The sequence below is a fragment of the Cicer arietinum genome, chromosome 8 (assembly GCF_000331145.2).
Source record: "Cicer arietinum cultivar CDC Frontier isolate Library 1 chromosome 8, Cicar.CDCFrontier_v2.0, whole genome shotgun sequence".
Classification (NCBI taxonomy): domain Eukaryota; kingdom Viridiplantae; phylum Streptophyta; class Magnoliopsida; order Fabales; family Fabaceae; genus Cicer; species Cicer arietinum.
The window spans coordinates 6,414,431-6,441,158 of NC_021167.2; the positions used below are offsets into that span (position 1 = coordinate 6,414,431).

General features: G+C 29.8%; 2 protein-coding genes across 4 annotated transcripts; both read left to right on the forward strand.

The window, feature by feature from the left end:
* Window positions 1–6,860: 6,860 nt before the first annotated feature.
* LOC101491313 (serine acetyltransferase 2) lies at window positions 6,861–12,733 on the forward strand. The gene is made up of 10 exons (XM_004512190.4): window positions 6,861–7,323; window positions 8,153–8,350; window positions 8,906–8,965; window positions 10,010–10,105; window positions 10,213–10,237; window positions 10,689–10,783; window positions 11,145–11,311; window positions 11,429–11,502; window positions 12,250–12,309; window positions 12,423–12,733. Exons 1-10 carry the CDS (start codon window positions 7,111–7,113, stop codon window positions 12,461–12,463), a joined length of 1,029 nt encoding a protein of 342 aa, XP_004512247.1. The 5' UTR covers window positions 6,861–7,110; the 3' UTR covers window positions 12,464–12,733.
* A 2,124-nt stretch (window positions 12,734–14,857) lies between these two features.
* LOC101491632 (protein GRIP) lies at window positions 14,858–26,285 on the forward strand. 3 transcript variants are annotated; one of them, XM_012719114.3, is made up of 22 exons: window positions 14,858–15,073; window positions 15,448–15,991; window positions 16,290–16,405; window positions 16,854–17,023; window positions 18,370–18,463; window positions 19,789–19,875; window positions 20,019–20,099; window positions 20,634–20,759; window positions 21,611–21,719; window positions 21,792–21,871; window positions 22,551–22,679; window positions 22,763–22,863; window positions 23,113–23,246; window positions 23,356–23,453; window positions 23,559–23,678; window positions 23,807–23,834; window positions 23,945–24,003; window positions 24,311–24,382; window positions 24,477–24,524; window positions 24,904–25,009; window positions 25,130–25,188; window positions 25,794–26,285. In XM_012719114.3, the coding sequence occupies exons 2-22, from the start codon at window positions 15,511–15,513 to the stop codon at window positions 25,902–25,904; spliced, it is 2,409 nt and encodes an 802-aa protein (XP_012574568.1). In that variant the 5' UTR covers window positions 14,858–15,073; window positions 15,448–15,510; the 3' UTR covers window positions 25,905–26,285. The 3 variants fall into 3 exon arrangements, with proteins under 3 accessions (XP_012574568.1, XP_004512249.1, XP_004512248.1); XM_004512192.4 differs by having other exon boundaries at window positions 15,464–15,991; XM_004512191.4 differs by having other exon boundaries at window positions 15,477–15,991.
* Window positions 26,286–26,728: the final 443 nt, after the last annotated feature.

The following is a 26,728-nucleotide window of genomic DNA, read 5'->3' on the forward strand; positions in this document are numbered from 1 at the left end:
AAATTAAACAAAATAGCACACGCTTTATTTCATACGTCTTTTATTTTATTTTAATTTTAAATAATAATTTAATTTTTTATGTTTTAAAATATTAATAATATTAATTTTTATATCAAAATTATCAAAAAATTTAAATAAAATTCATAAAATTAATTATTGTCTTTCTTATATTGTAAATTTTCTCAAATACATAACTCAAATATTCAAATAAACTCATATTTTCATCTTCAACAACATCAAATTTATAAAATAAAGAATGAAATTATAAGTCTATTTAAAGATTTAAGTTACACATTTGATGAAATTTGTATTATATTGAAGAGGATAATTAATTTTATGAGTTTTATTTGAAAATTTTGATACATATTTTTGAATTTTTATAAAAAAATAGATAACATCGATGACATTTTAAAAACATAAAAGATCAAATTGTCACTTAAAATTAAAATAAATGACCAAATCGACTGGAAAAAAAAATATAAATGACTAAAATATTAACTGAAATTAAATAAAAGACCGCGTGTGCTATTTAACCTAAATTAAAATAAAGACTTACATAAGTTATTTGTTACTCAAATATTTTATATTTATAATTTTAGTTTATGTTTTTAAGTTATTTTATGTGTATCATTCAAAAATTTAATAATTTTTTATAAGTAATTTTAGGTGGATCATTTCCACAAACATTTAGAATTTTTTTTAATAAAAGATAAATTAAATATTAATTTTTAAGTACTAAGAATCTAAATATTTATATTTATTTCATTCCCTGTTAAAAAAGTATAATATCTTAAATATAACTATAAAAAATTATTTAAAAATCTAAATAATACACATGAATCAATTTAAAAGTAAATATTGAAAATGTAAATGTAAAATATTTGATAAACTATAGTTTAATAAAAAAAATTAGAGTGACTAAATATGAAAAATTATATATTGATAAGAATAAAAAATGAGGATGAAAGAGAAAGAAATTAAATTAGAGATATAAAATTGTAAAAAAACATACAACAAAAGATAAAAATCCCACATTTTTACCAAAAACTACTCTTATTGGCTTCGATGTAATCACCGTACCATTGTGAGTTTACCAAATTTTTAACAGCTCATCAAACATAGTACTTAGTTTATGAAAGTAAAAAATTAGGTGGAGTTACAAAGAAACATTTTGCACACACTCTTCTTTTAACTTCCAAGTCACATTGTTTTAGTAATTGTCTGCTTTGAAGATTTGTGCTTTTAAGGCTTTACGATTTTGTCTATTATAAAAGGTATCTCAGATAGAATAATATGATTATTATTTATAAATTACTCTTAACATGGATTCTTAAATAATAAAATACTTATTTAGTGTGTAAGTGCATTAGACCTCAATAAATGCAAATGGATTAAAGACCAACCAGTCTTCGTACGTGCTTTAAACTCTCCTACTCACAAATGACGAGTTTTATGCAAAAATTCTTACAATTTTATCATTAATAAAAATATGTCATAATATATATAATAGTGTAAGGGTATTTATAAACAATGTTTAGTCTCAATTGCTAAACAATGTAAAAAAAAAAATTATATGCCCAAACACTCTTATTATATATCATTGGAAGTAATCCAACTAGCATGAGCCCAACACATACAAGTCCTTGTTTAGTAAAGAGATTTGATATTTGATTTTACATGTTATTTGTTAACTACCTATGTGTCCATCAATAATAGTTGTCATTGAAATACAAAGAGTTAATGATATTCAATTACAAAAACAATTTAATCTAATGATTGTTCGAAATTAATTTCAATTTCAGGAGGCTTTTGGCTGAGTATTTCGTAGCAAATTCTTTTTCTTCTTTTTTCTGATGCTTAATTCTTTAAATTTTAAATTTTTATTTGTTAAATTATTTATTTTGTCTGTCAAAATAAACTTAGTATATGTCTTATCATTCTTATTATGTGATTAAGATATTTTATGAAATTTTAGCTCTTTAATTTTATCTTTTTGTGATTGTATATTTTTTTCAAAAATAATTATAGATATTAGTTGAATGAATGTTGGTCGTTTGAGTGAAGAATGTGAATATGGATATAAAGTTGAAGTTTTTATAATTTGCTTTTAAAAAAGTTTTTGGAAGTAAAGAAATATTTTATTGTCCTTGTGTTGTTTGTTTGAATGAAAATACATTATATTTTAAGAAAATATGAAGTCATCTTATTTGTTATGGGGTTGACATGGATGATACCAAATGTATATACATGATGATTTGTTAAACATGTCAAATGCATTTGAAAGAGTGGAAGTTATTGCAGATACTAACGATCAACTAGAGATCATGATCTGTTATATTGGACAAAAGTCATTTAATTGGGTACATGCATAAATAATTTGTGCAAAATAAGTTGCAACAGGATAAAAAAAAGTCTTATATAGTACCTTATCTCAATAAGTAAGTAAATTTTAATTATAATTTATTCATTATAATTTGAGAGAATTGTACTTAACACATTTAAATTTTTACCCAATATAGTCGTAAATGACAATTGTTCATTATTTGTCATAGAAATAATATTGTGTTTATATGTTCATTGGGATATAAACTAGATAAAAATATTATTTACATTGTCTATTTGTAACTGTTTAATTTATTTACCTCATACATACATGTACATGGACTTTTTAATACGTTTTATAATACAAGTTTAGTGAATGTTTTATTTTTGTATAAGCTTTGGGTGGATATAATAAGTTTCAAACATTAAGAAAGAACAAGCCCGCATGAAATATTCACACGATAAGTTGTTTAGATTATAATCTATCTATCTAATATTCACTCACTATAAATTTACATGACATTCGATTTATGCCAAAAACAACCTAAAGGTTACGATATGACTATTATATTATGATACATATGTTGTTGAATATTGTATCTAATGGTGTTGTTGATTAATGAATATAAATATGTGATAGAAATGATAAACATTGAAATATCAAATAAATACTATAAACTCACGCATACAACTGTGAGGTTTTAAGCTGACAAAACGTTCGATTTAACAACATTGACATTTGTCATTTGAGTTAAGACTTATAAATTATAATATCATATTTACTTATAATATGTTTTGATAGATTGTTTGGTACAAGAGAAATAAAGAAGAAATAGAAGCGAAAAAATGATTTAACCTCATTTTATCCGAATATATTTTGTTTTTAAAATGAATTTTGAAAACTAAAAACAAATAAGTGAGAACCGTCCTCTCAAAAAGTATTTTATTAACAAATTTTCTTTTATTTTCGCACTATTTCTATGTCAGTTTTTTTTTTACTAAAAGAAAATATTCATCGATCCAAATTATATAATAATACATCAATGCAATAAAAATTCAAAGTCGCTAAAAACAAAAATGATTAATTTACGAACAAACACACAAAAATCATTGATTGGAATGTGTAAACGATCAAATCTACTATGTAAATATGAGCTAAAACGAACACATTGTCAAAATGAAAGGAAAAAAAACATCGCACAAAAATGGGCAAATCAAAATATGTCGCACTTAGATGACGAAATCATAAAAAAAATAAAATGTATTTGTGTAGAAACCACTTATTTAAATATAATGAAGGAAAAAATAATTTGAATGGACTATTCTAGACAAAAAAAAATGGCCTTGATCTACCCCTCTATGTAAGAAGAAGAGAACTTATGAGTATTATTTAGAAGAAACGACTTTTATATCCTTTTTTTTATAAATAAAATATTATTAAAGTGTGTATAAGAAATACTTCAACTCTAATTAGATCGTAAAAAGTAGCTCAGATATAAGATCATAATAGAAGACATCCATCCATACCTTCTATAAAAGGTTGAAGAACTCTCATCAAATCAAATGCTCACGTATCATATCAATTTTTATTTTAGTAGCAAAATTTATTTTATTTTTATATTAGTTACAAATGCCACAAAAACGTTTTTTCCCCTCTTAAATCAAACAGTGACGCACCATGTTTATCTATCACATTATAAACATGCAAAAAGTATAACGAAGTATATATAGATATAAACTTAGTAGTATAATGCGTATGAAGTTGTGTATTCATTTGGTGAACTTTTATTCTAGCACCTATAGTATCTAGTATCTATTTGATTATTGTTGCTGATAATAGTTTTATAATCATGTTCGCCGCATCAGAAAAGGCTTTGGCTTTATTGGAGAATGTCTCTGGTCACGTATGAGACCACATACAACTTAATTAAGTCACATTCATCTTTCCTTTAATCATCAAAGCGCAATAAGAGACAAAGACATCAAAACAAACCCAAAAGCAACCACTTCATAGTTCAGTTCACACACTCTTCAGATATTATTATATTGCCAAATTAAAGTGTCACTCACATGCTTTAAGACAAAGACAAATTCACGGTGTTTAATTGTTTTGAATTGTCTCAACTTTAACATTTTGCGTCTTTGTTAACTTGAATTTCGCAAGTTTCCCGTACAAAATTTAGGACCGCATGTTATCGGTTTAATACAAACTATGCATAGGATGGACAAATTTTAATTATCCATGTTTTTTTTAACTATCTAAGTTTTCTCTTAATTTAGGTTTTATTATTGATGATGTGACAATTTAAATAATGTATAAAAAAATTTACATGATGACGTAAAGAACTATGATATTATGAAATTTTATTTTAATTTTATATATTTTTTAAATTACTTTTATTTGCTTTGAAATTACCTGAAATAAATCCAAATTTTTGTTTAAATAAATTTTATCTACTTTAAACATGTTTCCAATTTTGTTTATGGTTAAAATCCCATTTTCTAAAAAATAAAAAAATGTTATACTGGTTTGATTTTTGATTTTTAAAAATAATAATATAATATTAAGTAATTTAAATTTCACATCGGTGTAACTTTTTACATAATTTAATATGCTTTTTTATACATCACTTAAATATTATCAAATAATCAATATTGAAACTCAAATTAAACGAGAATAAAATATTAATATTTTAAAAATAAAGACCAAAATTTAATAAATAAAAAAAATAAATTTGCATATTTTATTAAAATGGAGAAAACAAAACTGCATTTTAACTCTTGCTTTGTTTCTTTTTTCAATATGAAAGAGACACAAAACGACATTAATCACAATCTGTAATAGTTCACCGTATAAACCTTTTGCGCCTTTAGTTTTTTTTGTTACATTTAGGTATTTAGTGGACAAAAAATACACATATTGTAGAGTTAATTTATGAAAAATTAACATATCAATTTTCATTATTTAATAAATCAATCTTTATCATCAAATTAGTTCATGAAAAGCCAATCAAATTATAACATTTTAAAATCGGTAAAATTGATTGAAATAATTATATACTAAAGATTCTTCTCAAATAATCAAAGACAAAAAAATATCTTCTATTCTATCACAATTGACAAGCCAAATAGAGTAAAAGCTTAGCAATGCCGTCAACAAAACATTTATTCACATTCATAATTAACCGTAGACATTAAATTCAATTTCTCAACAATCACTCTAATTATTTTAATAAATAAAATTAATTCTTCAGTTCACTTTTAAAATAAGAGAGTAATAATTAATTGACTACATTTATAGAATAAAAATAATTTATAAACTATTTATTATATTTTTACAATTTACAAATCAAATAAAAGTTACAATAATAATTAAGGACAAAACTGAATTGATTTTATGAAAAGGTCAAAATAAAAAATTTACTCTATTAGTATTCATAACTCACATAAAATATAAAAGGAACAACATAAAAGGTTTTGATTTGATTGACCGTGATAATAGGAAAAAGAGCCAAGACGCATTCTGAACCGTTCAATATGCCACTTTTTCTGTTTTGTTCCGAAACTGCATTTTTGTCATAAACATTCTTACTCAACTTTATGAGTATTGTTAGTTACTCCTTTCAAAATAAAATATAGATAATTATAATAATTAAAAAATTAGTATATTTGAATTAAATTTGTAATTAAATATATTAATATTCTTTTTTTTATATTTTATTTTAATGGAGACGTGTGAGTATTTTAATTTTTTAAAAAAATTAAGAATTTTAAATAAAACAATTACTTAATTTAAAAGACAAATATTTAAATTTTCAATGTATTAATGCACAATTTTCAATAAAAACTTATTATTTTAGTCTTTAAATGATATGTTTAGAGTATTCATTAGCATTTGGTTACCTTTATTACTCAATTTGTTTTTAACTATAAATACTTATTTGATAAAATTTTTATTCTTAAATATAATTTCATCCGTCAAATTATTAGATGTATTTATCGTTTTTCAAAAGAAACCCTAATTAATACAATTAAACATATTAGAATATAAAAAGTCAAAATCAACTATATAAATGTATATTAAGAGACATTTATGTACGTCTATACATAAAATGAACACACTAATTATATTATCAATTTTCTTAATAAAAATAAAATATACAATATATACTTATATTTAAAAACAAAAGAGTACCAATCACAATAATCATAAGCACCACTCATAATTTCAAAATTGTTTAAGAATTCCAAATAAAACAATTTATTAAAAAGTAAAATATTTAAATTTTTATTATACTAAATACACAATTTTCAATAAAAGTTTACTATTTTAGCCTCTTAATTAATCAGTATCCTTAAAAGTTCATTAATATTATTTATAGAGATTAATAAAGATATATCAATAACTATAATATTATAAGTTTATTGTTATGAACTGGTAGGATATAAACGATTTAATAATTATAATTGATTAATAGTTATCATAGTTTGTTGATTTAAAATAATTTTATACTATAGTTTAATTTCTATTATTGTACGATAACTTTTTATTCAGTTTTTCTTTATCTCCGTGCGTGTAAGTTGTAACCGAAGAGTGAAGGCACCAAAAGCAACAACAGTAACGGTTGTGCGCGATGAGGTGCGAAACACACCACTTTCCAAAACAACTTGCTACTACACCACCCCTATTCCTACAGTTACACCCCCTCAATTCACTCCTCAATTTCACACACTACTTCGGTTCCTCTTTCTCTTTCTCTTCTTCTTCTTCTTCTTCTTAAGTCTCATATGGCATGTTTAACTCACAACAACAACAACAACAACAACAATCACTACCATAATTGGCTCCGCAACATGGTCACCGAACAACGATCCTCTTTCTATCGCCTCGAAAAAGTTTTCCCTGTTTATGCAATGGGATTACCCGACCCGGATCCAGATTTCGTCTTAAACGGTTCTGACCCGATTTGGGATGCTGTTAAACAAGAAGCTAAGCTTGAGGTTCGCAACTTTTCTTTATTTACTGTTTTATTAATAATAGTAAAATTGAGCTAAATTACCATTTTAGTCTTTATATAGTTTTATATCGCATGAACAAACGAAGGTTGGTTAAAATTGACCAAACAAACATAGTATTGTTGTAATATTGAAATTATTAGAGGGAGGAAAAGGTAATTATCATCTTAAAGTAGTGATATTCTTGCTTTTAGTTCATTACAATTTCGTAACAACGAGCATTATGCATATTTAAAAGCAATCACTATCACTTTCTTTTTTTTAATAAAAAGAACCACAATATGAAAATAATATAAAATCTAACTGTTTTTCTTATAAAAATTATTTTATAAAAAATGATTTTATTACGGTAAATAAATACTTCCTCAACTAATTAGTATAAAAAAAACAACTTTTACTATTAAGAAAATCAGTTAAATGCAATTAATTTATTAAACTTCATGCAAAATATATGTTAAATTTATTTTTTTTTTGTTGATAAAATATCAATTTTACTAAATTGGTTTTTTAATTTAAAATACGCGAGTATTCAAATTAAATGAAAAGTATATTAAAAATAATAATATTAAATAATTTAAAATTAATTAATTTTTATTTATAATAACGACCAAGATAAAAAATATATAATAACTATTTTTAACAAATTCTAACAAATAATTTTTAAATTATATAACTTCAAATTTTTTATTTTATAATATGTGACAAATAGAATGTGGTATATGAGATTAAATAATATTTCAAAATTTTAATTAGGATTAAATTGATGATATTAGATGAATAACTGAGGGGTGGGTGTTGAATTTTGGGGGTGCAGGCAGAAAAGGAACCGATATTGAGTAGCTTCTTGTATGCGAGTGTTTTATCGCATGAATGTTTGGAGCAAGCACTTGCTTTTGTTGTTGCTAACCGTCTTCAAAGCCCAACTCTTTTGGCCACTGAATTGATGGATATAATTTCCAATGTTATCATGCATGACAAAGCTATTCAGCGATCCATTCGCCTTGATGTTCAGGTAAATTTCAATGTACCCAAAATTACTTTAGAGATATTAATTTAAAGTTTAGCTTCTAACTTTTTTTCTTTTCAAATCTTTTTTTTTTCTTTCAAGTATTGTGAAAGTTAATTCTGTTGAGACTTTTTTTTATGATGTTAGAATCTTAATGTTTATGGAGTGTGTAATTTTTTTTATACATGTATTTAATCAAAGCATATTAAGATTAAGATGATACTTTGGTGTGTTAGTTTTTAAAATATCTCTATAATGAGATTTAATTGAATGTAGTTTTTAAAATTACACCGAAAATGTTAACAAAGTAAATTAGTAAAAAATATTAAATTAGTCCATTAAATTAGTAAAAAATTAATTTTTTTAATAAAAAAATTATTTATAAAAAATGATTTTTTTAAAAGCTACTAAAAACAATTTCTAAAAAAATCGGTTTAGAAAAACCAATTTTTATATTATTTTTAGATTTTCATTTTTTAAAAAAGATTTAACAAACATATATTCAAACATTTAAAAAATTGATTCTTATTTGTGTTTGTAATGATGTTTTATAAACAACAGGCATTTAAGGATCGGGACCCTGCATGTTTGTCATATTGCTCAGCCATTTTGTATATGAAGGTAAATCTTTCTGCTTTTTTCTCTACTTTATGACTCAGACTTCTTATTGCTTTTGACTTCTAATAATGCACTTTGTTCTTGTTTCCATTATTAGAGGATAAAGCACTTTCTAAAAATATTTCTGCAATACCCTTTTTGTAAAAGTGGAGTATTTGGATATTTTTATCATTTTTTTAACTTTCGAAAATAATTGTTTTTAAATAACACTTATATTTTAAATTTTTTAAAATGTTAGCATTTAGCACCACATTTTCATAGGGACCACCTCATTCTATACTCCATTATTTTTTCTCTCTCAAAAAGTATTTATTATTGAGTGAAAGTAAAATGTATAGGGACCACTAAATAAAGAACAGGACAAACAAATTCAGTGATGCTCACTGTAGGGTTTGTTTATTGTTAGTTAGTGGTTACAAAACATTCCTACAGTACCATAGGTGTTTTAGGCGATGTTTTACACTAAAAACATGAAATTTGAGAATCCAAAGATATTTATGCAAATACAATTAATTATGGGCAAGTTATTGACATTTTAGTAGAAAACAACACCTACAACATTTGTGGTACTGTAGACAAGTTTTGTCCTTTGAGCCAGACTTATGTTCTATATACTACCTAATTATGTTTGTGAACTTGAGGGTGCTGCTAGCTTTTTCACAGATTCGGTGTTGTCAATTGCATATTGTGGAAAATATTGTTCAAATTCTGCTTCGAACAATGCTACAGTACCACTATAGTCTCTATTTGACTTTACTTTGTATCAACTACTATATCGCGGATCAATAGCAATTTGTTCAAATTTCGCTATGCTATAATGCTATAGGGCCACTGTAGTTGCTATTTGAGGACATTTTCAGCACCATCAAATGTTACTAACTTGTGCACCCAGTTCATTATATTTGCTTGAATATGATGTTCTTGTGGTAACATCCATAATATTTTATTTTGAATTTTATGTTTACTCCTTCAACATGCCACTGCCTATGCATATATTAGCCTCACAGGACTAAGTGACTAACATTCAATACTGTGCTCTGGTAACAGGGTTTCCATTGTCTGCAAACATATCGAGTAGCGCATGCATTATGGCACCAGGGACGCAAAGTCTTGGCCTTGGCCTTTCAAAGCCGCGTTAGCGAGGTAGCTTACTATTTGATTAAACTTGATATAAATCCAATAAACATAAATGGATTTCATATTTCTGTTTCTGTCATTGATAATTCAAGTCCTTGTCTTTTCCCTCGTAGGTTTTCGGAGTTGACATTCATCCTGGTATGTTGGTTTCATCCTAGCTTGCAAATTTATAATAACTTAGCTATTTATGTAAGAAAGCAATTTAGTTATAAGGAGGTGATTTTGTAAGGGGGTGGTTTTGTTGGTGAATGTCAAGAATTTGTTTTGTGGGGGTGATTTTGTTTTGTGAACGTCAAGAAAGTAATTTAGTTATAAATTTCTATCAGAGTAGAAGCAATATAATGTTGCAAATAGATTCATGTTGTGCTTGCCAACTTATATTTTTTGAATAAAGGAGAATGATGTCATTTAAGCAGAAGGTGTTCTTGAGAGTACAATCTGTAATTCTTGGAAAGCAACTGAAAGATTAAGTTATGTCATGAAGGATTGTGTCTCCATTGAAGATATTGAAAGATCTTTGGTCATTGGTTATTACTTATTAATATTATTACTATTGTTGAACTTTACATTTTATGGTTTTCTTATATAGCTGCGAAAATTGGGGAGGGAATTTTATTAGATCATGGGACAGGCGTGGTTATTGGTGAAACTGCTGTTATTGGAAACAGAGTTTCATTGATGCAAGTGAGTGTGTTTCTTCATTAATTTATTTTATATTGCTTTTGTCCAGTTGTTGAAACCTTTAATAATCTTAAGTAAATTAGTGCTTTTATAAATTCCTAACACTTCATGTTTTCTACACAAGAGACTGTTGACAGTAACTAGTAAACATCTATTTGAAGTTCTCTTAACAAAAGCTTACATTGAAAGGATAATCATCCTGGAAACTACTTTTGAAAGCTAATCTGATTTCACTTTTATGAAAAGGGTTTATCAGATACTTTATATACTACAATGGATTTAGGATTAAAACTATTTTTTAACAAAGGTTTTTAACTCATACATCCATTATGTTCTTTAGGGTGATATATGTTTGATTTGACAGGGTGTAACATTAGGAGGCACAGGGAAGGAAACAGGTGATCGCCATCCAAAAGTTGGTGAAGGGGTGCTGATTGGAGCTAGTTCAACTATACTCGGAAATATTAAAATTGGCGATGGTGTGATGATCGCTGCTGGCTCCCTTGTGTTAAAAGACGCCCCTCCTCGCAGGTATTAATGGATATCTTCCTGTCTATCTATTAGAATATTCTTAGTACTTGCAACCTGATTTGTTTCATAGTAAAAAGTTGATGATTCTATTATTGTGTTGTTTGCTTTGTCTTAAAGCATTGTGGCAGGAATACCAGCAAAAGTTATTGGAGGTCTACGGGAGCATGACCCATCTTTAACCATGAAACATGGTAAGTTAACTTTCAAGCATACCATATCATTGAGGACTACTTGCTTCTCTAAGGGTGTCTTAGAATTTGAGTTGAGCCTAACTCAACCTTACAAAATTGGCATGTGAGGTAAGAGGTATAGACGATGTTTGCTTATCTGGAGCATGATTTAATAGCAGGTGGTCCAACAAATTATAGATAGGCTCTGATACTATTTTAGAATTTGGATTGACGTTAAATCAACTATACAAAATAGGTTTATATGGTTAGAGAATGTCTTTCACTTATAAATACATTTTCAGGCCATATCATATTCAATGTGAGACTCTCGACATGGTAAACTGAAGGCCCAAATTCTTGCCCTTTTTTTTACCTGTTACTAAATGGATTAATATACTAGGCTGATTCATAGTTGATGACAGAAATTATGCTTATGGTGTCACATTCTTATGGAATATATGGCTATGCTTCTATCTATAGGATTCACTTTAACCTATTATTGGAGTAATTAGTAGTATTTTTTCAATACCCTGTTACCTATGAAAATAAATTTGAAACTACTTATTAGTTTTTATTTATAAGAATCCACCACTCAAGAGACCCATCTGAATCATATAGCATACCAGTCTGTAGGACATATTGATTAACCTGTTTTAGTTTTTATGGCAATATCAAATAGTCTTCTATGTTTTAGGGAACTTCTGTAGCAGAAAAATTGTTATCACATGTGAGCCTTATATCACAATTTTTGTTCCCTTGACTGTGCAGATGCTACAAAACCATTTTTCTCAAATGTAGCTGCTAACTTTAGAGATGAAAAGAACAATGGTTAGTTTTATTCAAGTCTTATCTTCGTGCTTAAATTCCAGAAAACTTCCACACGGATTAAATATTTTAGGCGCATTTTTAGTTCTCAACTGGTGTCCTTATCACATTTTCAGGTGCACAGAATCCAAATAGAAATGAAGTGAACAACACTTGAGATGTTTGGTTCCCTAGATATAATTTTGGATTGATTGACTTCAAAGGAAGGATGCTGTTGTAGTTAATGTCAGAATCATGATCTGTTCAAAATGATGTAGTGGATCTCAAATATCAGTAATAATACATTTTACTTGCAATTTTTGCTGCTGAGTGCAGAGGATCTTGCACCAGTATAGCTAATTTCTGTAGACAAACTTAAAAGCAGATGCTACTTGTCATGTTCTTTTTCCTTCTAACATCTAAAAGGTGAAGGATATCCCATTTAGTATTTGGCTCTTTAAACAAAAACTTTTTTTTTCTTTTTTGTTTGAAGTCCAAAATTCTTGGTGGTGAATGCATCACTAAAATTTGGATATTACATTTCAGATTTCACATCCAACCATTTTCCTCATTCCCCTATTCAATTGGTTGGTATGTTCATTTCTGAAGACATCTTGAATATATATCTTCTATTTAAAGGGATGAAGCGAATTGGCTTCTAGGTGGCATAAAATCCGAGATTTCTAATGTATCACATAAGAAAGTGAGATTTCTAATGTATCACATAATCTTTTTTAATACTCTTAATACTTATGAGGAAGTATTAGGAAAGATTATATGCTATCACATAAGAAAGTGAGATTTATAATGTATCACATAATCTTTCTTAATACTTACGAGGAAGTATTAAGAGATTATATGCTCTCAAGTGTTCACTTCATTTCTTAAGCTTACATTGCTACATATAATGGAAGCATTTCATGTTTAAGCAAGTTATTCACAAAGCTAACACCTACATTTTCAAAACCATATCACTCAACCTCAACTTCAGATTGATGATTGTTGGGCATCACCTAATACAGGCTCAATGAAATGCAATATTGACATAGGTTTATTTGAGGAACATGGATGCACATCCTTTGATATCATTGTAGGATAAACATTTCAAGGGGTGTTTGTGATGGCATCCTTTGAACATATATGTTTGTGATGGCTATAACCAACCTTCTATTCATCGAAGCTTCTTCCTAATTGCTATTATTGAGGGCAGACCTCTAAACTACTACTTGCACTACAATGTCTTCTAGAAGTGAAGATATTTTTGAAGTATGTGCTATCATAAGGAAAATGTAGATCTTTTCTTAATTTGCATCCAAATCTTTTATATGAGTCGATAAATAAACTGGATTATTTATATCTATGCAACTTTTTTGATGGCTATTCCCCAAATATTTTACCATGTTTCATAATGTATTGACTCTTAGTTTCTTTTAGCGAAAAGGTCATGGGTTATTTCAATAAAAAAATTCTTTAAATACGATAATTTAATTTATATACATAGTTAGTGAAAAAATATTTCGCCTTGACATTTAATTATAATATTTAGATTATTATAAATGTTTGATTTTAATCGTAACTACTTATGAAATCATACATATGAGTAGTTGTAATTTGTTTATAATTATTTATGGAGTCATACACATCGGTGGTTGTAATTTGTCGAAAATGTAAAATTTTTTATACTAACAATTATGAAAATTAATATCTAGATACAATTTTGATCCATTTACTTGAGATTTTATTCATGATTCTTTGTTTCGGTAAAAGTAGAAATATTGTACCATATAACAGCTATTAAGCAATTATTTATAAAAAAAATTAATCACGGAGTAAATCATCAATTATTCCTCTAAAATATCAATGATCTTACTTAGTGCTTAAAGTTTATAAATATAATAACTAGTCCTTAAATATATTTGAAATCTATCAAATTAATTAACTTTAATAGTAAAAAAATAACATCAAATCTATAGACTGCAAGTTCAAACTTCACTTTTTGAAAACTTATTTTATCAATGTGGTCGCATATCAGATTAATAATCAACATTACTTCGTAAATATTTTACCAAAAAAACATTGCTTTTGTAAATACAAACTGTACATAAAAAATAATAAAAATTAAGAGAAGCTAGCCAAAATTTCATCTTGTTCATGAAAATTACTCGTTAATTTTTATCACAACTTCAAATATATTTGTAATAATTTAAATTAAATAAATAAAACTAAATAAAATTTATTAGCTTTCAAAAGTTTATACAAATAAATTTAAATAAAAATATCACAATTAAATAAAATGTTTTATTAAAAATTAAGAAGGGCTTGCATAGTTGTATCAACCTTAACTTTAGGCCTCAGCATGCTTTCAACCAGCCCAAGAGATACTGTCAATCTGTCCTGTTTGTAACTTTTTTCTATTTTTTAAAAACTTGTGTTGCATAATGTAAAAATAAATTGAAGAAAAAATTGAAATATACTCTACCATTATGATTTTACAAAAATAAAATAAATTTGAGTAGGATATTACTTGAATGTCCTTATGAAATAAAAGTATTTACAACTTCAATGCTGGATCCAAAGGCTCTTTCCTTGTTGTTCGGAATACCAATTTGCCGAGACGGTGACTACACCATCCCGAAACGGCAGCGTTTTCTCCTCACCTTGACGTCCGAGGCGTCTTCAGATCCACTTCTCCACCGGCGATCTCATCTTCACCGGTGGTTCCCGCGTTTAAATATCTTCCTCCTCATTCATTAATTAGCACAGGCTCCCCACACTTGTTCAATATAAGGTACACTCAATTCTGAAGAATCTCCGCTATTCAATAATTCTCCTAATTCAATAACGTTGCTATATTCGTGTTCAATTCTGATTCAATCACGCATCACAAATACTTAGCTCATAAGTTTGGTTCAATTTTATGGATTATAATGTATGCACCATTTCGGAGTTGAATTTCAAGTTATTTAAATTTTTAATGTTTGGATTTGCTGTTCAAGTCGTTTTTTATTCAATGTTTTTAAAATGTTTCAGTTTTTAAGATGAATTAAATGAATGTCATCATGGTGTCGGTGTTGTGTTGTGTGTTGGTACTACAGAGAATTTCATCATGAATGCATGCTCATTTTGAATTTTCAATTTGTATCTCATATAATGGCATAGTAGGTTCATGGTTATTCAGTGTCCAATTGCAGCTTATGCTGGTAAAACGTGTGATACAAGAAGTTGATGGCATCTGGTGAAGGTGATATTGGTGGAGTGATGGAGAGTCGTGTAGAAGATTCTTCTAGATCTGAGGAGAATTTTTCTGATATGAATCATCAAAGCAAAGATGGAAGTGATGCAAATATTCTATTGGAAAATGGCTTATCTGATGGCAATGATGGTTCGGGTGATACTCATGATCAACTTCTGCAAATGGTTGTTGACCTCAAATTTCAGAATGAATTCATGAAGTCTCAGTTTGAGGGATTTAGCAATGTTAATAGTGTTAGTAGTGACTCTAGTATACAGAAAGGAGTTGGTGGAATCGGAGATGGGGAATCTGACATTGTGAAGGAACTGCGGGAAAGGATAGAATCATTGAATAAAGAGTTTCTGGAAGAAAAGCAAACAAGAATTGCATCCGAAAAAGCTTTGGAGCACCTTCAAATTGCATACTCAGATGCAGAAGCAAAAGCCCACGAACTCGCTGAAAAGCTTGTAAAAGGTGTGGTTATGTTTATATGCGCATGTATGAAATAGTGAAACTTGTATGGCAATCATGAATGAATAGACTGAATTAAATATTATTTTACCATGTATATTACTTGTTTGGTAGCCAATTTTGCCTCCAAAACTAATTCTTACAGCTATAGGTTGGATTTGTTTTGCCTCAATGTTTAAGCATGATATAGATATAAACTATGCATTTAGTGGTTGCTTCATACTGACATTAGGGACTTAACATTGCCCTAGAAAATATTATCTTCCTTAGAATGAATGCATTGTCATACTTTCTTGTGTAGCTCAAAACAATTTGGAACATGAAATAAAAGAACGTGAGGAGAAGTACTCTGAACTTGACTCCAAGTTTAATAGGCTTCACAAAAGGGCAAAACAACGCATTCAAGAGATTCAAAAGGTGAAATATTGCTTTATTCTTTTCTGGTTAGTTAATGTTTTTACATTGATATTGTCTATATTTCCTTGAAGTAATGCTACTTACACAATCTCTTATCATAAATTGCACTCAAACTTCTAATCGAGTGGATCACTTAAACTCCACCCCCTAAAACGTACACAGTGTAGCCACATTATTAATTTGTGTGGATGTGAATACTCTTGCAGTCATGGTAAAATCTCGGTTTATTTAAATTTAATTATCAGCGACTAATCTATTTTCTTTTAGTAATGAAACCTGGCCCCCAAAATTCTTATATAAGCACAAATAAGTACGGGTTCTTATATAGTGCTTCAACAAAACCTCTCGGGAGCAATTTACCAAGTCTTAGACACTTCACTGGATTATTTTATATGTGTTTATATAGAAGTGAGTTCATTTTTATGGTTTGGGAAAATTTCATTCGCAGGAAAAAGATGATATTGAGGCACGATTCTCCGAGGTAAATGAATCTGCTGAGCGGGCAACTTCCCAACAGTCAGCATTGCAACAAGAGTTAGAGCGCACAAGGAAACAAGCAAATGAGGCACTGAAAGCCATGGATAGTGATAGACAACAATTAAGAAGTGCAAACAACAAGTAAATACACTAATTTTCTTTTCATCATGATGATTAATAAATAAACACATTCATTACTTAGAAATTTGTGTATCTTCAGGTTAGGTGTGTGTCAGGAGAACCTATGTTCTGTTTTATTTTACATCACAGACTCTATATGTGTAATAATAAGTTATGCTTATGATAGGAGTTTACCCTAGCCTTACGGTTATTTGCACTGCATGGATCAAATCACAATTACAACTATCACCTTCCATTTGTTCTGTGTCTTCTTTATTCAAGTGTAACCAGTTGCATGTTTTTTCCAAGGAGCATACTGTCAATTTCGTCCTCCAAAGATTAGGGCGTCACCAGATTAGTGCTTTAAAGGGTTTTGTTATCAGATCAGTCTCCTCAACATTAATGTGTCACCCTAATAACCCTTAGAAGAATTTTTCAGAAAATTAGTACCTTAGAAGTGTAGTTGTCAACGGATTAAGGAATAAAACAGTGACACCAAAGGACAAATTTGGTAACATTTTTGTATATTTTAAGGACTAATATTGTCAAAAAAGTATTTGAAAGACCAATATGGTGACACTTCAATATTTGAAGGGCTAATTTAATAACAAAAATATTTTTAAAAAGTTATTATGGCACCCAAATTTTTCAGAGGAACTCATTGTGGTTATATTCTTTTTTAAATTGTAAAATGTGGGTAATACACCACAGTGGATTTTTTTGTATTAAGGGTTGGGTCCCTATGCATGTTTGGTACTCTCTCCGTCCCACCATGAGTGACCCATTTGCAAAAGAAAATTGTCCCAAAATGAATGACCCTTTCGATTTTCAATGCACTTTTTACCAATTGTACTCTTTAATTAATACTACTTGCATCACTTCCAAGGTAATATCTTCTACCATGCATTTATGATATTGAAATACACCAATACTTACCAAGGATAATTTGGTAAAAGTAGTATTATCTATCTTTCATTTACACACTTTTTCTAATATGTGTGAAATGATCAAATGACTCACTCGTTATGGGATGGAGGGAGTATAAAATATACTTTCAAAAGAAATTCCATTTTATCCTGTTTGTGAAGAAACCTCTCCAAGATAACATGTTAACCCCTGATCTCAACTTTCTGGGTTATGTAAGAATCATTAGAAAACAATCTTGTGTTAAATTGATTGTAAAGTATTTTCTAGAAGGTTGCTTTAAAAATATGCTTCTAGGCTTACAAAAGTTTTTATTTATTTATTTATTTTTTATTTTTAATGTATCTGAGCTCTAAAATTCTAGATTTATAGACAAAGGAGATTTCAAAGCACTCATCCTTTTTGTAATTATAATTATTAATTAAAAAATCTGTGTTGCCCAGGCTTCGAGATACCGTTGAGGATTTACGGCGTTCACTGCAACCTAAAGAAAGTGCTCTTGAGGCATTGCAATCATCACTTGCTGAAAAGGAACAGGTAAAAATTATCCATTTATTTTAATAGGAGAAATGTTTATTTGATTTAGATCTCCTGTAAGTATATTATGTTAAATCTTACTAATAATTGATTATAATATATGTCTTTGTATCTTGTGATGTTTGCATCATTAACGTAACTCAATACTCTATTTATGGCTGTAAACTAAATAATTGATGCTTTACATTTTATTAAATAATACTCGGCAAAGATGCTGTTTTATCCAACTTATCTATACTGATTTATCCAGCTTATCTATACCGCCTTACTCTACATTAGGTTTGTGTTTAGGGCGTAGTCAATACCTATCGTAGTGGCCACGAAAGCGGTGTAGTGTGGATCCTTGACACTATACCAAACCCTATTGCGTTAGTGTCACCATTTCCAATCATATAGCGGCTGTAGTGGCTGTGGCAGTGAAACTTGTGTAAAATTCTGAATTATTTGGACTTTCTGGTCTTTCACCCTAAAATAGCCAATTTTTCCCTGAACTTATAGTTGTTTATTTTGCCCTCACCTTGAAATTCTGAATGACAACGAAATGGGGTCCTCCTGTCTTCTCTGAAATAAATGGCTTCATCTCCCCTCCTTGTCTTGTGCGGCTTTTCATTGGCCCTTTCTGCAACTTTTTGGCAGCCATCCTCACCTTGGAGAAAATGATTCCATTAAAGGAATCATTTATATTGATTTTAAAGGTTTAGATGAGTTGTTTTAATCCTTGGTTGCTAAAATTTATCTGTTTTATATTGGGGTTGAATATTGGTAGCAATGAACTTTGATTATTAGTTATGAATTTCTTCAATATTGTGTATTCTTCTATTTTTATAGCTTTTTTATGTGTAAGGTATCACCTTCTTGTATTGTTTCCCTAAACTTTGGCGCAGCAGCCATACTGCTATAGCATTTTAGGGGTCGGCCGCTTTGCTCCGCTATCCACTATTGACTACATGGATTTATGCCAAAGCTTATTACTATGTGATCCTTTCCTCAGACTAGTAGTCTGTTCCTTAAAACGTTGTTCTACATTGAATGTCTTTTTTATCTTCTTATAAGACAAGAATTGTTTTAGGAATTAAATCTTGTTTGTCAAACTTTAAGTGCCTGCTTTGTGTTTTCTTTCCGTTGATTCAAACAGTTTATATGATTTAGATATTTTTTGCAGAAATTGTGGTATTTCATTTATTGTACTCTGTTCTTGTAACTTTCCTCGACAATCGTATTTGTATCATCAAACTTGCGTAGTTCTGTTATTTTGGTAGCACATCACTTGTAGGTAAGTATATAACACTGTTTGTTGGATATCCTAAAAATAATTGGCAACTTAGATGCTGGAAGATATGAGAGGATTACTTCAAGCTGCTGACGAAAAAAGGCAAGCTGCCCTAGCTGAGCTCTCTGCTAAACATCAAAAGGTATGTGTGTATCTTTTAGCATCTTTGCCTGGCTATATTCGTATTTTCTCTTATTCCACTGGAAAAAGGTGATATTCTTAATCTTTACTATGTATTTTGTATATAGTTGCACCTTGGCCCCATTCAATGTTTGTTTCCTGCAGAATATAGAGAGTTTGGAGGGTCAACTCAATGATGCTTTGTCTGATAGAAGTAAGGCAGCTGAATCCATTTCTTCACTGCAGGTGAGTTTTGTGATCATGAGCTTGTCCTTACTTGACTCAAAGGATTTGGTATAACCATACGTTAAAAAATATCCACATGTGGCTTTATTTTCCATTTCATGCTTAGCTTCCTTAGTGAATAACTCTACTTTTGCATAGAGGTCTGCAAGGGCTAAACAACCAGACCATTTATAGACGGACTTGGACCCGAAAACCAACAATCAATTTAAATCTAGTAAAGTTCGGGCTATACTAGACCTATAATTAATCTGACTTTGGAGGATGAGCTCCATCAGCCGAAATGTTTCTTATTTGTAGACATTCTATTCATGTGCTTTGTCTACTTGCATATTTCAATTAAAATTGAATTCTTTCTGAGTATTAAATTTAGAGTCTCTTGACTCATTTTCCTGGATTGGTTAGTGGTGCCAATCTTTTATCCAAAAATATACATGGTACCAATCACTTCTTATATATATGAATGCATGTATTCCTGGACATGTCAGAAGTTTCCGGCTGATGGGCTGACCATGCCAAATCGACTAATGCCTCCAGGTTCTAGTTGCAGAGAAAGAATCTAGAATTGCAGAGATGGAGGTAGCATCAACTGGGGAAACAGCACGACTCAGAGCAGCCATGGAAAGTGTGAAGGGGGAGATTTCTCACCTAAAACAGGAGCACGTATGGTTCTGAATTTCAATACGAATAAATTAATAATTTAGTATTTCATTGAGTGTCAGAGCTCTCTTCTCCTTAAGCAAGTGTTTGTTTTGTTTTGTTGTGATATCATGTAATATGTACACCTGACATAATTGAGTTTTGACATTTGAACTGCACACCAAATGAGTTCATAATGCATACATCCAATTTTAAAATTCAAATGAAATAAAATAGGCTTTAAGTATAATGACTTGTCCTTGCCAATGATAACATCTTATTATGCATAATTGTTGTTAGGCAGCCATTATGTATTCAGTATTCTACTCGTCAGTTTTCTGTCTTGATTATAACATTTTTACTTGGAAATTTCCAGAATTCCAACTGATGATTATAAGTGATCATGCAACATGTTTAAGCACATTTAGATTATGCATTGACTTCTCCATTACATGTGTTGAAATGGAAGAATGAGTTACTTAACTAATTATTTGGTTGAGCTGTCCCTTAAAGATATACGTGTACAATCAGGAATGCAATCACCCAAAATGCATTAACTTTGTTGTTAACTGAAATGCATGTTTTAGATGATTGAATCACTTAATTAAATTCTTATATGATTTATCTTACTGAAGATATCTTGAGTAATAGTTGTTATAAATCTTCTTTACCTTTACGCTTGGAAGAAAATTATGGTTATATCCAGTTGGGATACCTTTTGCTGTAATTATTTTTTGCATAGGTGATAAAGATGAGTATGAAAAGAGAAATTGGAATGTTTAGAAATTTGGAGGTCTTGCTGTTATGCACTTATTGCATGGTAAGTTGGTACTTCTTTTATATGGCTGCTTGACTCAAAGCTTTGGTGGTTTCAGGAAAAAGAAAGGGAAAGCTGGGAGGCTGCATCTCAGGCACTTAAAGTGAAGCTCAAAATTGCTGAGAGCAACTGTATACGTGCAGAAGTTGAAGTAGCAAAAATAAGAAGTACATATGAATCCTTCTCTAAAATTTCCTACATTCATATCAAATGGATTTTTATGTTTTGGCAATGGCCAGGTCAGCTTGAATCGGAGGTATCTGCACAAGCCAAGATCCTCAGTAAGAGAGATGCTGAATTGTTGGCTGCCAAAGAAGAGGTTCTAATTAATCTTTTCTTACAAATTAGCTTGTAAAAAATTAAACACATTGAATTGTGTTGATTTGTAGCTTGTCTATGTATCTTAAAGAATGGTGATGTTTTTGTCTTATTCTGGGCTTGGGTAAGAATTAGGAAAGTGTTATTTGTCAAAGAAATACACTGAGGAAAAAACTTTAGTTATGATCATGTATATGTACTTTTATATTAATGTAGGACTGCGCTAAAAGTCAACTTGAACCCGTATCTTCCCTAACCCTACACTCTATTTATTACAAATTCTTTATCTATTACATCCTAATGTCTCGCTTCATATTTGTAAAAAACCCAAATGAAGAACATTTCCTACCGTTGTTAATTCAGCTGCTCAGTAAAATTAATAGTGTTACAATACGGCCTGAAGTTTTTGTTGTTGTGATTTGGCAGACATAGAAGAGGCACCGATAGGTTATAGGTTACAATATGGTTGTTTCTTCACTGAATCTGATACTTTTATCACTTTATATACATTTCATAACAATACAGCCTTTAATTGACAATTGGTCATGCAAATATGCTCTTACTCAATCCACATTCTTGAATGGCTGTTAATTTGACCCTTGGCCACATCACATGTGAAGATTAGACACACATGATTTACACTGCATGACTGATCTATGATTCGTTTTGCACGTCTGCAGATTAGCATTCTTGAGAAGGAATTTTCTTCATACAAGGCTCGTGCACATGCACTTCTTCAAAAGAAGGACGCAGATCTGGTTGCAGCTAAAGATTCTGAGCAAGTCAAAGCTCTTGAGGAAGCTCTTAAAGTACATGTTTATCATAGTCTTTGAAGAAGACAGCGTCCGATTAAAATATAAATATTGCCAACCACATTCGCTATTGTCTACAGGAGGCTGAAAATGAAATAATATCAATAACAGAAGAAAGGGATAGAGTTGTTCAAGATCTTCAATCTGCCATGGCTAATAATGAGAAAGAACTTGAAGAAAGGTATCATTATTATTGAAAAATCTTAATGGGCTTGTATACCTGATATGCCGCTTTAAATACCATACAGATGAAAAAATGCAGTTGGAAGCAAAAGCAGGATCACAATTAATTGATCTTGTGAGAAATTTGTTTTTTCCCATTAATTTGTGCTATCAGCTATGGTTTGGGGATTACATATCGGATACACTAGTAGTTACCTTTTTCCGTTCAGCGTGGAGCATCCACAACCTCTCATTTTATGAATTTCAGAGACAATGCCCTTGAAAATGCCAAGCAACAGATAAGGAGCTTAGAAATAAAGCTCGACTCACTTAGTGCTCAACACCTAAAAGAGAAAGAGGAATGGGGACTAAGCCTTCAAAATGTAGAAGAAACATGGAGAAGTAATACACACAACTACTTGGTTAAAAGTCGTTTATACCTTATATTTATTTGATTTGCTTATGTATATGAATTTGGCATAAAAAAACTAACTTAAATCGAACGTTTCAGTCAAATGCGAGGCAATGAAGGCTGAAAGCGAAGCAACTGCTGCAGAACATATGCAAAAGGAATTGGAAGAGCTCAAACAGAGATGTAAAAAGTTGAAGGTAGTGTGTAAATTGTTAAACCTGTGCTTGGACTTTATTCCTGTCTTTATTAGTGTTTTTTCCCATCTTTTTTCTTTGGGTGCTAACTGAATCTATAACTTGTAGGAAGAACATGCTTCATTTCATGATCTCGCTGATAGAATGATTGAGGAAAAAGACAATGAAATATCCAGACTTTTGGATGAAAATAAGAATCTCCGTCAGTCTCTTCAATCAAGACCTCTGGTATGTTTTTATTTATTTATCTATTTTCTAAAAAATCAGAAAAATCACGACATTTGTCGTATATTAAACATTTCCATGATCTTGCAAATTTTTTCTACTGGTGCTGCAATGCTGTCAAATGATATCAGGCCAATCAAAATGATAACTACAACACAGGTATTGATTTAATTATAGTATGACAATACATTTTCCACTTGCAGAGTTTCCTTAAGTCTATCATTAAGGAGTGATGTGTGACACTTTTTCTTCAACTGTTATGTACACAGCCTTGCATAAATTGGATTCAACTAATTTAAGTCCCTCAGATGCAGAACATCAAATTCTGGTATAGCATTCTGCAAATGCAGTTTTCAATTCTATTTATCTCTGTAATACATTTTTGAGATTTTTTTGAAGTATTCAGTAAGAAATTTGTGTATAGCAATTTGGTCAACTATGAGAAAGAAGATGCAAATCTTTTAGTTGTCTCAGTGAGGTTTTTTAATTGTTTTGGTAGTAGGGGGTGATGAAACTGGAAGAGAGATTTATTATTCAAGATATATAAGACTATTTCTTTCATACCCTCTCATCTATTATTTTATTTTGGAGAATCCATCGCTGAGTCTTTGTTTTGATATTTGTCACAATTTCAGATTTTGGCTAGACAACAAGCCCAAAGAGAGGAAGAGCTAGCACAGTCGCAGCGCCATATTTTAGCTCTTCAAGTATGTCTGGATTTCTTTAGAATATTCATCTCTCATTGTCCCCCATCCCTTTTCTTCTGTAATACTATTTAATACGACACTACTACTTATTCAGGAAGAAATTGAGGAGCTTGAACATGAAAATCGTCTCCATAGCCAACAGGTATGTGTGTGCCGGAATTTATTTCTATTTCTATTTGTAGAAATGAAAGGAACAGCTCTAAAGGGTCAATGCTTGTTTCTTTCTTCGCTTGAAAGACTGATCTTCTAGGTTCATTTAAAATTGAAGTTTTACAGTTGCGTTTATTTTTCATGAAATAATTAATATACTTACTAGCGGTAATGATCTTCAGCTTATACTTCTTGTTTGTACTGCAATTTTCTAATAGGAAAAATGTTATCACGCCACATCATTTTTAAATTTGTGACCACTTGAAAAAAGAGTAAACGAGCATTCTTTGGATTAGTGATTCAATTAATTTTAATTACATGTGACGTCATACAACAACCTAAACATGAATTTCCAAATATTATGACTGTAGGAGGCAATGTTAAAGACCGAGCTTCGCAACATGGAAAGAGCAAAGAAAAGGGAAGGTGTAGATATGACATATTTGAAAAATATTATCTTAAAGCTTCTCGAGACAGGTATTATTAATTTATTTTGAAATATAAGTAAAGATGTCCCTTTTTGTCCTCACCTCCTTTGCATTTTCTAGCTAATATTGAGAAGCATGTTTAATTAATAGAATTTTTTTCTTTGATCAGGTGAAGTGGAGGTATTGCTACCAGTTATTGGGATGCTGCTTCAGTTTAGTCCAGAAGAGGTAATTTTGTCATCATCTACCTTTGCATCTACATCTAGGCTCTTACTTCAGGAATAAATTGTGCTAATTAAAAAGAGGTTCTCCCTATGCAATGCCATTACATCTCCAAAATTATATTTTAAGGGTTTTTATTAAGAATCACTTTGATGTAATTTTAATTCGTAAAAATCATTTGGCTTATACTAAATAGCCTCCAGTGTTGGCTCATCAGGGGGCACTTGCATGAGTATACATGAAAAATATCTTATAATATTTTAACAACATTGAAGGAGTCTTTAAATATTTATTATAAAGATGCTCTTCTATATAATAGGAGTTTCAAATATATGTTCAAGTATTTAATTGGATAGTAATTGGTCAAAACAGTATGTTTCATGTATCAAAAAGTTTTCCTAATGTTCGTTTCTTGTCTCCCCATAATTGCCGTGATATAATCTAAAATGCTTTCTTTTAGAAGAGTCAGAAGTTATTTCTTAATTGTTTTTATGTAGCCAGCAATTTCTTTTAGTGCCTAATAGAATGTAAGTAAATTATTTTTAACCAAAAGTTCAGTTATGTTGATGACTGACAAGAAACAATTTTCTGCTATTTGATTGCAAATGCAGATGCAGAAATGTCAACAGACATATCAAAACTCAACAGATGTTCCACCAAGTCCTGCAAGTGATGCATCAGGATCTGGCCTTTCTCTCTTTTCAAGATTCTCGTTTTCTTAATGACACAAATGGAAGTGTTGGAGAATTCTTTTGTTGGCATTAGAATGCCTGCTTTTCAGCGGAGTATGTTTGCTTACTCACCACTGTTACTGACAAAGCAGGTTTGCATCTGTAAATTAGAAAATATATCTTGGTCACAACAGCAATTGTTCAATGCAATAATTTGGAAGTTGACAACCTGTAAAGAAACATCGAGGATAATATACAACGGGGAGGAACAACACACAGGACTTAGTGTTTTTTGTCTGGCCCAGGGAGCTACAATATAATTATTTTTTTATGGTTGAATGTATTAAGTCAAAGCTTATTGCTAGAAAATTGTATCATATGCATTTTCAATATGACTATTTCAAATGAATGAGAATTCTCCATTTGAGTTCATACTTAATTACAGTATTTTCAGCATGCTAGATTTTCATGAAGTATTGCTTTTTCATTGGTAAATTAGACATTATGTTTATTGCATTATGAGCTGGTATTTTATTATTATAAGCTAGGGTTGCTCAGTCTTGTCTGCTCATCTGAGCTTGTGTAAGAGGTTTTGATGCTGCAGGCTCTTGAACTGCTGCAGCTTGGCAACTTAATGTTTGATATTATAAGCACTTGATATGCCTGTGGAAAGGATAAGATTTATGCCAAATTTATGATATGATGGAAAACCAAAGTTAAAACGATTCCATGTGCACAATTAATTACGTGATTTTAATTTATACTAAAATGAAGTTCAATAAAGTATATCTGAGGTGCTAACAAAATGGGTCAAGTGGTTAATAACCTTCGGTTAAGGACAAACCGTACAGGAGAATCCGAATTCGAATAATAAC

Bases quoted from the DNA above. Each gene is read 5' to 3' on its own strand.
- LOC101491313 (XM_004512190.4), top strand. From the start codon at position 7,111: ATGGCATGTTTAACTCACAACAACAACAACAACAACAACAATCACTAC. The intron at 8,351-8,905 runs GTAAATTTCAAT...TATAAACAACAG, and splicing joins CCATTCGCCTTGATGTTCAG to GCATTTAAGGATCGGGACCC. The intron at 12,310-12,422 runs GTTAGTTTTATT...TCACATTTTCAG, and splicing joins TAGAGATGAAAAGAACAATG to GTGCACAGAATCCAAATAGA.
- LOC101491632 (XM_012719114.3), top strand. From the start codon at position 15,511: ATGGCATCTGGTGAAGGTGATATTGGTGGAGTGATGGAGAGTCGTGTA. The intron at 23,835-23,944 runs GTATTGATTTAA...TTATGTACACAG, and splicing joins AAATGATAACTACAACACAG to CCTTGCATAAATTGGATTCA. The intron at 24,383-24,476 runs GTATGTCTGGAT...CTACTTATTCAG, and splicing joins GCCATATTTTAGCTCTTCAA to GAAGAAATTGAGGAGCTTGA.